We start from the raw sequence: 12,384 nt of genomic DNA, 5'->3' as shown, positions 1-12,384 counted from the left end.
TCTGATCAATAATGACACCTAGGACATCTAGGACGTTGATGATGAATTTTGTGATGATGATCCTGTTGAATGTGAAGGGGAGGTGGTTAGACTCTCCCATGTTGGAAATGGTCATTATCTGGCACTTGGGTACGGTGATTATTACATAGCCCTTTCAGCCCAATCCTGAATGTTGTCCAGGTCTTGCTGCATTGAGCATGGCTGCTTCAAAGTCTGAGGAGTTGGAAATGGTGCTGAACATTGTAAAATCTTTGCGAACATCTCCACTTCTAAACTTATGATGGAGGGAAGATCATTGATGAAGCAGCTGACGATGGTAGGATCTGGGACACTACCCTGAGGACCTTTAGTAACAAGGTCCTGGAGCTGAGATGATTGACCTTAAACAACCATAACCATCTTCCATTGTGCTCGGTATGACTCCAATCAGTTACGAGTTTTCTTGCCGATTGCCATTGCTTACAGTTTTGCTAGGGAACGTGGTCAAATACTCCCTTAATGTAAAGTGTTGTCACTCTTACCCCACCTGTAGAATTCAGCTCTTTTGCCCATGTTTGAACAATAGCTGTAATGAGATCTGGAGCTGAGTGGTCCTGGTGAGAAGTTGTTGCTTGACAATACATTCCAACACTTTGCCAATGATCGAGAGGAGACTGATGGGGGAAGAAAATAGCTGGAATAATTTGCCCTACTTTTTGTGGACAGGACATAACTGGGCAATTTCTACATTTTCAGGTTGCAATGTTGTAGTTGTACTGGAACAACTTAGCTGTGGTGTCATAGAATAGTCATAGAATTTACAGTGCAGAAGGAGGCCATTCGGCCCATCGAGTCTGCACTGGCCCTTACAAAGAGCATCCTACTCAAGCCCATGTATCTACCCTATCCCCGTAACCCAGTAACCCACACTTAACCCTTTTGGGCCCTAAGGGCAATTTAGCATGATCAATCCGCACAACTTTGGATTGTGGGAGGAAACCGGAACACACAAAGGAAGCCCACGCAGACACGGGGAAAACGTGCAGACTCCGCACAGACAGTGACCCAAGCCGGGAATCCTGGAACTGTGAAGCAATTGTGCTAACCACTATGCTACCGTCACACCTGCGCAAGTGTACCTGCGAATGAATGAAAAAGAACACAATTTTTCTTTAAAAACATGGAAAATGGACGTTCTGCATTGTAAAAATAAGGTGACCTCTCTCCTTGTTTGCAAATATTTATGTAACTTTCTAAGTTTGGAAGTTGGTCTACTTATATAGTCAGATGCTAAAATGTAAATTTTGGAACATTCCTTTGAGAAGACATTAAAAATGCATCATCTGGATTTAACAGCTACTATTGTCCAACTGCCTACAGAAACTGATGCGCAAGAACCAAACAGACTCAATGGTTGCTGAATAAAATTCCACGGAATGAGTCTGAGGAAAAACAATTCCATTACAAGAAGATGCAAATGGCCGAGATTCAAAGCCCACTATGAGTCAGTGTTAACATCGTCAGGAACCATTTGTGTGGACAATGGATGCTAATACTATGGTCATCTGACAAACTAGCTTGTGAAGAGTAACATTTATTAATACATACCCAGAGTACAGAAAAGATACCATAGAGGCATGGAAACCCTACCCAGAAAAAGATTAACCCTGCCTGGAATCTACTAACAGGCAGAGATATTGGGCTATCCTTTTACCTACTGATTTGCAGAACCAAGCCAGATCTTCGCTGCAGGGGCTCAACTCCATCTTCAATTGGAGCAAAGCCAGAAACCTACTGTAGTAAGCCACTGTGAATTCATTGCTAGAAATTTCCAGCTGCAATTTTCTTAGTGAACTAAAAGAGAATCATTAGGCCTGCAATGTTTCCAGCTCCCATCTTGAAAAATTTAATGATAATAATAATCACATATTGTCACAAGTAGGCTTCAATGAAGTTATTGTGAAAATAGTGAGTTTTAGGACTTTCCTAAAGCCTCAGTGCACACTGCCTCTTTTGTAATCACCTTTTCTTGTATGTGTGCCTTGTGTACATGTCATCATAATATTTTGTTGTTGAGAAATAAACACTTTATCTTGAGAGTTACAGCCTCTCAAGGGGTTAAAACACTACTTTAAAATACATCACCTTGGCGATTAGTTGAGAGGTGGGATTAAAAAGAGGGAATCGCCCTACCATCTCTTTCCTGTCTGTACATGTCCTTAGCAGTACAGTTGGAATGTTTTTGGGACTGATAGCCTTTTCTGTGTCTAGTGAGCACACGGAGTGAATCAACTCGGCTGATGTCTGGCATCTGAGAGTGAGGGGACTTCAAGATATAATTTTTAAAACATTTGTTCATGGGACGTGGGTGTCGCAGGCTGTGCCAGCATTTAATGCCCATCCCTAAATGCCCTTGAGGGGGCAGTTAAGAGTCAACCACATTGTTGTGCGTCTGGAATCACATGTAGGCCGGACCAGGTAAGGATGACGGATTTCCTTACCTAAAGGATATTAGTGATCCAGATGATTTTTTAACGACAATTGACAATGGTTTCATGTTCACCTGAACTTTTAATTCCAGATTTATTTTGAATTTAAATTTTACCATCTGCAGTGGTGGGATTTGAACTTTTGGAACTTGTTTACTGGTCCGGTGACAATTCCACTACACCACTGCCTCCCCATATCAAGATGATTAATTCAAACGGCACTTATAGCTGAAGTTGGTTGCAAGCACTTCAAACTTGTTTGCTGCGATGGTTAAAGTAACTTGCTAACAGATACCTTTTTATGAGTAAAATATAAGAATGATGCTTCAGTGAAGTAATGCAGGCCGTCGGCACCTTCAATGTATGTGCACATACTGAATTTACACATATATGGTCACATACTAATCTAAATAGTGTTCGATGCATACTAATATATGTATAGTCATATATACGCACAACCAATATATGCAACACAATCCTAAATCCTGATTTCAAATGGGACATAATCGGTTGTGAGGCATCATGGGGGTTTAGCCAACTAGCTTGGCCACATATGTAAACCCTTAGTTCCCACGGATTCACACTGAAAAGGCTTATTCTGCAAGACAATCATTCTCAGCAGATGCCCTTACGGAATGCAGCTTGTAACACAGAGATGCAGATAAGGTAGTTCTGGGCTATAGGTATTCAGGGAACCCAAGGACAGCTGAAAAGGAAAGCTTCCATCTGTTATTGAGCAGACTGTGTAGTCCTGTGCTGCCTAGAAACCAATATTTGTTAAAGAATTTGGATCAAGCCGACATAGGCTGTTTAACTGTATAAAATGTTTATGATTTTACGCTTGGTATGCCCAGCGGACTGCTCTCTGCTAGCGCAATAACCCGTTTGACATTGAAGCGTACCCGACTATCGAGTGATTCGTCTGCATTCATTTCCACTAACACAGGCCCCCTGCAAGCCTTAAGATTGAATGCTAGCAAGAGTCTACAATTTCAGTTGATTAAGGGGAAAAAATAGGGCGAAATTCTCCGACCCCCACGACGGGTCGGAGAATAGCGGGAGGGCCTTCCCCACATTTTTCCCGCCCTCCCGCTATTCTCCCCCACCCCCCGCCCAACTCCCGACCCGGCCGTAAAAAAACGGCGGCAGCGATTCACAGCTGTTCGATGGGCCGAAGTCCCAGCCCTTTACGCCGTTTTTACGAACGGCAAACACACCTGGTCTGGCCGTTCGTAAAAACGGCGTCACAAACTCGCTTTTTATAACCATGGCACCGATTGGCACGGCAGTACCACGGCCGTGCCAAGGGTGCCATGGGCCCGCGATCGGTGGGCACCGATCGCGGGCAGCGGGCCCGATGCCCGCGCACTCTTTCTCCTTCCGCCGCCCCGCCGTATCCATTCGCGGGGCGGCTGAGGGGCAACCCGGCCCGCGCATGCGCGGGTTTCGCGCAAATACGCGATGACGTCATTCGCGCATGCGCGGGTTGGAGTCTTCCAATCCGCGCATGCGCGGCTGACGTCATATGACGCGTCAGCCGGCGCTAACTCCGGCAAGCGGGCTAGCCCCGACCGGGGACCAGAATCGGTTCCCGGTCGGGAAGGGGCGCGCTGGCGTCAAACCTGCCCGGGTTTGACGCCAGCTTTACGATTTCTCCCGTTTTGAAAGAATCGCGCCCATAGTCTTTTAAATAGACCAGATGAAAAGTAATATTTAGATATCAGTGCAGATAAAATTGTGTAAATTACTGTTTTCAATTATTATTCCATCTCGAGGCTTCGCCTTGAAAATATGCTCAACTATTGTTGCTTTTAATTGCAGTATAGTAATAGTGATATGAACAGCTGGGGAGAGCTCAGATCTGCTTGGTTTACTCTTAGTCAAATCCCAGTATAACATTGCAGTTTGTCACCATTGAGATATATCTTGCTTCTTCTTCATCCATTGTGTCTAAGATAATAGTCTCTAATGATTCATGAGGGAGAGTAGTCTGTAGTTTCATATGAAATTAGAACTGGAACCAGAGGGATTTAAGTTAAAGATGACATGTTAGATTCACAGACTTGACTCTTTGAGTGACTGACTTGTGCTGCAATTGCTTTGGTGAACGTACTTTTTTTTGTTTTCACCGGTGGAACCTTAATGAACTTTACAATGACAATAATATCAGAAATAGCAATTGAGGAAAATAATGAGTTAGATGAACATTTTTTATTCCTATATTTTTGTGTTTCTTAAATGTAAGCATGTATCCTAATAAAATAAAACAATGGGAATCCTAACTAGAATGCATTGAATGAAAAGGAGTTTCTTACAAGTACTAAAATGCTGAGGTTCTTTCCCTGGTCATGTAGTTTAGAGTACAGAATCACAGGAAACTGCTAAAAGAAGAAAAATATACTCAAATCCTTTGAGCAGCAAATTGCTCCCATGCTGTAACTTTAATTCTCATTTCCAGCATTCGATCACTTAAAGGCACCAAAGGAACAGATTATGAAATTCATGCCCCAGTTGGAATTTCAATCACTAATGATGATGGGGAAGTAATAGGTGAGAACTCTGCTTTTGTTGTTGAAATTGATTATATTTAATATGAACTTTAATTTTTGTAATTGCAGATAATCTTCTTGAATGTTACATTGATTAATTACCTAATACAAACTTTATTGCTTGACTTTTTTCTGTGTTCTTCTGCTACTCAAAGTGTTAGTGTAATTCCAGTGTTTATACGGTATAACTTATGTTTTCGCTTTATTCTTATAATCATATTATTTGAGAATATTACACTCAATAGATCATACAGTGCAGAAGGAGGCCATTCGGCCCATCGAGTCTGCACCGACCCACTTAAGCCCTCGCTTCCACCCTATCCCCGAACCCAATATCCTCATCTAACCTTTTTGGTCACTCGGGGCAATTTATCATGGCCAATCCACCTAACCTGCACGTTTTTGGACTGTGGGAGGAAACCAGAGCACCCGGAGGAAACCCACGCAGACACGGGGAGAACGTGCAGACTCCGCACAGACAGTGACCCAGCGGGTAGCTGAAGAAGCATACCCAATAAAATAAAGGCAGCTACAAACAGTATGCATTATCTGGGTGACAAAAATGCAGAGCAATGAATTGTACGAGAATGCTATAATTGGTGGTTGAGCTCTTTGTACAGTTGTCTCTGGACTCTTTGACTTAGTTATTACCTTAGCTCAGTTAGTTGGACGGCTGGTTCATGATGCAGAGCTATGCCAAGAGCATAACTTCAATTCCCATCTGAGGCTATCCATGAAGACCCTGCCTTCTCAAACCTTGCCCCTCGCCTGAGGTGTGGTGACCCTTTGGTTAAATCACCACCAATCAGCACTCTTTCAAAAAAGGGAGAACAGTCTATGGTCCTCGGGGGGGCTATGGCAACTTTCGCCTCACAATTCACTTAATTTTGAGTTTGTTGAACATGGATTTTCCTGGGGTGCTCTATCAGTTGAGTCCACATAGAACTAATAAAACAACAATTTATAATTGTATAGCTCCGCTAGGTACAGCAAGGTACTTCACAGAAATATAATCAGGCAAAAGATGGAGATATTAGGAGCTTCTTAAAGTGGGAGAGTTGGAGCTGTTTAACAAAGGATTCCAGAGCTTTAGGTTCGGCAGTTGAAGGCACAACTGGCAGTAGTGCAGTGTAGAAATTTGAGGATACACGAGGCTAGAATTGGAGGAATGCAGAGTTCTCAGAGCTGGAGGTGGTTACAGGGAAAGGCAGTGATAAAGCTATGAAGGAAATTGAATAAAATTGTCATTTTTACCACAATCAGTCGTAATTTCACAGTCGCCATTACTGAGAATGGCTTTGTATTCCAGATTTATTAATTGAATTTAAATTCTACCAGCTGCCATGGTGGAATTTGAACCCATGTGCCCAGAGCATTCACCTGGCCCTCTGGATTGCTAGTCCAGTGATACATTACTACTATGCCACCATCTTCCCCCTAATGTTAGGATAGTTAATATTTTATAGAGATTTCAATTGCTACTTGTTGCCCACAATTTCGTGTCATTTTTCTTTTCTAGGTGAACTAAACAAAAAGGGAGATCAGTTAATTGTAGCCCGTGGTGGTCGTGGTGGTTCATTTACAACTAACTTCCTGCCTTCTAAAGGCCAACATAGAATTGTACGGATGGATTTGAAACTAGTAGCTGATTTAGGATTGGTTGGGTAAGTTAAAATTTCAAATCTACTATAATTGTTCAGTTCACTTGACAACTGCTGATTTATTTTAATTGTACATAATGGTTGCCTTGAAATTGTTGAATAGGAAGTGTGCTTGATATAGTTTTGGTGTTGATCCCAATCTTCCACTCTGAAGCTAATGTTTTCTCTACAGCAAAGTAATTGGAAGTTTTAAACATGAGCAGGCTGATTCATGATGTTATGGGGTGAGCTGCTCATAGATATAAGAAAAGAAAATATTCTCCCACTTCTGATGATTGAAAATATTAATTGTTTCCTCTGGTGGATGCTGAGCGAGTGTCTCCCTGAGAGTTGAGAAATAGGGGATCATAGATTCAGGATAAGGGGAAGACCATTTTCGATTGAGATGAGGAGAAATTTCTTCACTTGGCTGTGAATCTTTGGAACCCTTATCCCAGGGGAAGCAGATGTTCAGTCGTTGAGTATTTTCAAGACTGAGATCATTAGACTTCCGGTGGCGACCGGTAGGTGGAAGTCGCACGTTGGGTAGCTTCTGCTCAAGGCTGTTTCATGGAATTTAATGTCGGTTCCGGGGCAGTTTTTGGATAAGCTGGTGCAGGAAGATATAAGTCAGGAGGGGAATGTTGAAGAACCAGAAAAAAAACGTCACGAAGAAGAGGGCGAGCGAAAGTTCGAGGTCGAGCAAATGGTCAGCCCGGCTGCAGGAAAGATGGTGGACACTGGGACGTTGGGTGGGGCCATGCCCTTCACAGTAGAGACTTAGACCGAAGAGATGGCTGGAGAGTTCGAAAAGCAGTTTGCCAAGCGTATTGAGGTGATGCGTAATGAGATGATGGCGGCAATGAAGGAGCTGGTGGAGGAGGTGATGATCCAGTGAAGGCGGTGATGTTGAATACGTCAGAGATAGGGCAGCAAGGAGAGAGGTTGAAGGGGGTGGAGGAAACTCTGTCGCAGCATAGTGACCAGTTGACCTCAATGGATGAGGAGCTGCGTAGGGTGGTGGAGGCTAGTAAAGGACTGAGAACCAAGGTGGAACCTGGCGAACAGGTTGAGGCGGCAGAATTTAAGAATTGTGGGCTTGCCTGAAGGGTTGGAAGGCCCGCGGTTGACTGAGTACTTGGCAAAGATGTTGGCGGAGTTGCTGGGTGAAGGGGCAAGAACCCTCCCGGTATGAACTGGGCAGAGCTCACCCGTCGCTCAAGCGATCCAAGCCGAAGACAAATGAGCTGCCAAGGGCGGTCATAATTTGTTTTCATAAATACCATGGGCGGAATTCTCCGCTCACGGGAAAAATCGGGAGGGCCGTCGTGAACTCGGCCAAGTTTCACGACGGCTTCGGAGGCCGCTCCTCGCCCCCTATTCTCCCCTCCCGGTGGGGCTAGGAGCGGCGCTCTGTAAATCTCGGCCGCGGGGTGTCGCGCTGAGAAGGACACGGACGGCGCGCCTAATGATGTCAGCCGCGCATGCGCAGGTTGGCCGGTTCCAACCCGCGCATGAGCGGCTGACGTCATGACGCTGACGGCACGAACCCGCACATGCGTGGTGGCCGTTTTTCCCCGTGGCGGCTTGATCTTGCGGGGCGGCGGCGTGGAAATAGTGTGTCCGATTTGGACGCTGGCCCGACGATCGGTGGGCACCACGACGGCAGCGACCAGATACATTTGCCGCCGTCGTGAAACGGCAGGCGCTCGGCCCATCCGGGTCGGAGAATCACCGTTCGCCGTGAAGAGCGGTGATTCTTCCGAGCGGGGGGGGGGGGGGGGCAGAATCGAGGGGGACGCGAATTTTGTCAGGGTGGCCCCTCCCACGATTCTCCCATGCCGGGTGGGGAGCGGAGAATTGTGCCCCATGTATTTTTATTCTCCTTTTTAACATTTTCTCCCAAATTTACACCCAACAATAAACAACATTCAGTAACCAATATAATGTAAATCCCCATGTCAATAACAACAATCCCATCCTCTCATCAAATCCCCAAACATTGGCCCGCATGTTAACATAAACAAATATCAGAAATCAGCCATAGTCACCATTAACACATACAGTCCCCCTCCCCCAAACTCTCCCAACCCCCCCCCCCCCCGCTAATAATTGATGTAATCCAATTCTCGAAAGCGCATAATGAATAACGGCCATGAATTGTAGAACCCCTCCATCCTTACCCGTCGTTCAAATTTGACCTTCTCAAGCGTCAAGAATTCCAGCAGGTCCCTCCACCACGCCAGGACACAGGGTGGAGAGGTTGATCTCCATCCCAACAGGATCCGCCTTCGGGTGATCTGCCTCCGCACCCGTTTCCAACCACGACTGGCCCGACACCCCGAATATTGTCTCCTGAGGGCTCGGGTCCAGTTTCACGTGCACCACTTTAGAGATTACCCTAAAACCTCCTTCCAGTAAGCCTCCAGCTTTGAACAAGACCAAAACATATGAATGTGGTTTGCGGCCCCCCCCCCCCCCCCCCCCCCCCCCCCCCCCCCCCGCAGCATTCACACACATCTTCTACCGCTTCAAAGAATTGGCTCATCCTCGCCCTCGTGATGTGTGCTCTATATACCACCTTCAGATGTATCAGCCCCAACCTCACACACGAGGTGGAGGCATTCACCCTCCAGAGCACCTCACACCAGAACCCCTCCTTACATACCCTCTCGCAATTCTTCCTCTCATTTTGCCTTGATCACTTCCAGCAGTGCCTTCTCCTCTTCCAAAAAAGCCCCGTAAACCGTCGACACTACCTCCTTCTCCAGTTCGCCTGTCGTCAGCACCTCCTCCAGCAATGTGGAAGCCGGCTCTACTGGGAAGCTCTGTATCTCCTTTCTGGCAAAGTCTCGAACCTGAATGTGTAAAAACCATGTTATGGAAAGGGTCCTGAGTTGGGCGAAACAAAGGTGTGAGGTCAAGTGGGGAAGGAATTGGTATTCGTATATACCACGACTTAACCGTGGAGCTGGTGAGAAGGCGGGTGGCCGTTGGTTGGGTGAAGGTGGCACTCTACAGTAATGGCGAGAGATTCGGCATGATCTACCCGGCGAAGCTGAGGGTGACCTACAACTCGGAGGACTTCTACTTTGAGCAGGTGGAGGCGTTCGTAAAGGCTGAAGGACTGGGGTGAAAATGAGAGATGGGACTGGGGTTTGTCTTTGGACTGAGGGAAGAGGGGGCAAAATGCCTTATGCGGTTTCATTTCTTGCTTGTTTAAGGATGTTTTTGTTTTGTATGATGGAGGGGAACAGTTGGGGGTTTGGTTTTTGGGTTGGCTGGTGGGGAAGGGTAGCGTACCCTGTGGTATAGGGTACCCACTTCAGGTACAGGGAGTGCAGGTGGCGCGTGATTGGAATGGGCGCCGAAGGTTTAATTTTCCTAGTTTGATGGGGAGGGTAAAGGCTGACATGGCAAGATGGAACAACCTCCCTCTGTCATTGCCGCGCCGGGTGCAGGCAATCAAAATTAATGTATTAACGTGATTTCAGAGCCTACCGGTCTTTCTACCGAAATCTTCAAGGAGGTGGTCAAATTCTGGAAGATAATAGGGTGTCCATGGAGGGGGTTAAAGCAAAGTGGGAGGATGAGCTGGGGGGTGCGGGGGACGGTGATTGAAGAGGGTCCTGTGGTGTGAGGTGCTGCAAAGGGTGAATGCCTCAACCTCACATATGAGGTTGGGCTCAAACAATTGAAGGTCGTGGAGAGGGTGGACCTCACAAAACCAAGGATGAGCCAGCTCTTTCAGGGAGTGGAGGATGTCTGCGAGCGGTGTGGGAGGGGCCCCGCAAACCATGTGCATATGTTCTGGTCATGCCCAAAGCTGGGGAGGTTTTGGAGGGAGATATTTAACACCATGCTGCATATGGATTTGGAGCCTGGTCCCCTAGAGGCCACTTTCAGGATGTTGGACCGGCCCAAGTTGTAGGCGGGTGCAGGGGCAGACTTTTTAGCCTGATTGCTTGTAGGCAGGTCCTGTTGGGGTGGAGGTCAGGTTCTCCGCCCTGTGCCTCGGGTTTCTCTGCCCTGTGCCTCGGTGTTGGGGGGGGAGAGGGGGAGAACGGGACCTGCTGGAATTTTTGACTCTGGAGAAGGTAAAGTTTGATTTAAGGGGGACGAAGGAGGGGTTCAATAATTCTTCGTGTTTGTTATCATGCACTTTTGGAGTTGGTTGCCGTTGAATGCTAATGGGGGTTTGTTTGTTGTTAGTTTTCTTTTGTAACTTGTGAGTCCATGTTTTAAGTTGTATATTGGTGGGGTTGTTTTGTTGTTTTTCTGTTTGTGTGGTGAAAATGCTAAAAATATGGTGAATGAAAAGATTTTTTAAAACATGAGATCTATAGATTTTCACGCACTAAGGGAATAAAGGGATATAGGAATAGGGCAGGACAGTAGAGTTGACGTGGAAGATCACTCATGATCACTAAATAGTGAGATGGCTCAAGGGGCCATATTACCTACTCTTACTCCAATTTCTTGTGTTTTTACTCAACGATTATTTTTTAAAGAAGCTATTTCTCTGGGATATGCTATCCAACAGTATATTATTCCCGTTTGGCTTACGAGGCTAGGTGCTGAAATATGATGTGTACAGAACTGCTAAGATTCCCTTGTAAGGACCGAGTGCAGGTTTACTAGTTTACAAAACAATTAGTCTAAGTTGTTCTGAAAATATACAGCTCCTCATAGATTTTCTTTCAATTTCAGTATGAATGTTCCCCATATGTGGTAAATCAAAGAGTGGGGGCAAGGCAAAAGAGAAAAGTATCAGTACACAATCTGTAAAACATACAGTGACAGGTAGGGATAGAGAGTACAAATCTAACAAATCAAAAGATGAGACTAAAGGTTATAAAAAGAATAAAGGAATATAAGGCTCTGTATCTGAATGCACAAAGCATTTGAAACAAAACAGATGAACTTCTACAGAGAAGCCAGAGCTCATGGAGAGGAAGAAGGCTGATGTAGTGGCCTTCTCCTCTCTGATTGCACGCCGGCGAATTTTGCTGGAGTGGCGATCGGCATCGCCACTGGGGGCAGTGGCTTAGTTGGGTGACCTGTACGACTTCCTGCGGTTAGAGAAGATAGCAGCGTGAGGCCAGTGGGAATCACTACTCGTCTTCGCCACCTCAGACCAGACATGATGACCATGTTTGTGGGCCCAGAGGCCACTGCAGCCCCTGGGTGGTCCAGGACGTGGCAGGATGGTGCACTAGCACTGCACCCTGGCAATGCCAATCAGGTTGATGGTGCTAGACAGCACTGCCTGGGTGCCACGTTGGCACTGCCATGGGATGGGTCCATGAAGGGGGGCGATTTGGCAACTCCATAATAGGGGCTCGCTCACCTTTTGGGGGGGGGGGGGGAGCGGGGAACTGATACAGGCGAGTGGCAGGGTGGAGGGCCTTTGCTGGTGAGAAGGGAATGGGGCCTGAAGGGAGAGCCAGTGATCATTGGAGGGGTGGGTGAGATGGTTTTGGTGCCAGCGGGGTTGGGTGGTGGGGGCAGGGGTACTGAAGCCCAGATGCCTGCAATGTTGGGGCTCCAATCTCTGTGAAGCTGTGTTTTCCGGCGTCCTCAGGTTCCACGCATAATTTTTTCGACAGGTTTCACCCTCTCTCCAAACTAATGACTAAATGTGAGGAGGATTGCAATGTGAATCACGCCAGAACAGCTAGCGTGCTTCACACTGCGTTTCCTGCCCAAAATGACACTTAGTTATTT

General features: G+C 46.4%; 1 protein-coding gene across 3 annotated transcripts in view; it reads left to right on the top strand.

The window, feature by feature from the left end:
* Positions 1 to 12,384, top strand: part of gtpbp10 (GTP-binding protein 10 (putative)) — a 62,378-nt gene that overhangs the window by 13,108 nt on the left and 36,886 nt on the right. For all 3 annotated transcript variants that reach the window (XM_038798004.1, XM_038798003.1, XM_038798002.1), the window contains exons 3-4: positions 4,927 to 5,018; positions 6,537 to 6,681. In XM_038798004.1, coding sequence (XP_038653932.1) covers positions 4,927 to 5,018; positions 6,537 to 6,681 — 237 coding nt within the window. The remainder of the gene's footprint in view (positions 1 to 4,926; positions 5,019 to 6,536; positions 6,682 to 12,384) is intronic.

The sequence above is a fragment of the Scyliorhinus canicula genome, chromosome 5 (assembly GCF_902713615.1).
Source record: "Scyliorhinus canicula chromosome 5, sScyCan1.1, whole genome shotgun sequence".
NCBI classification, from domain to species: domain Eukaryota; kingdom Metazoa; phylum Chordata; class Chondrichthyes; order Carcharhiniformes; family Scyliorhinidae; genus Scyliorhinus; species Scyliorhinus canicula.
The sequence above is the reverse complement of the archived record's forward strand: the minus strand, read 5'-3'. Positions and strand labels throughout refer to the sequence as shown.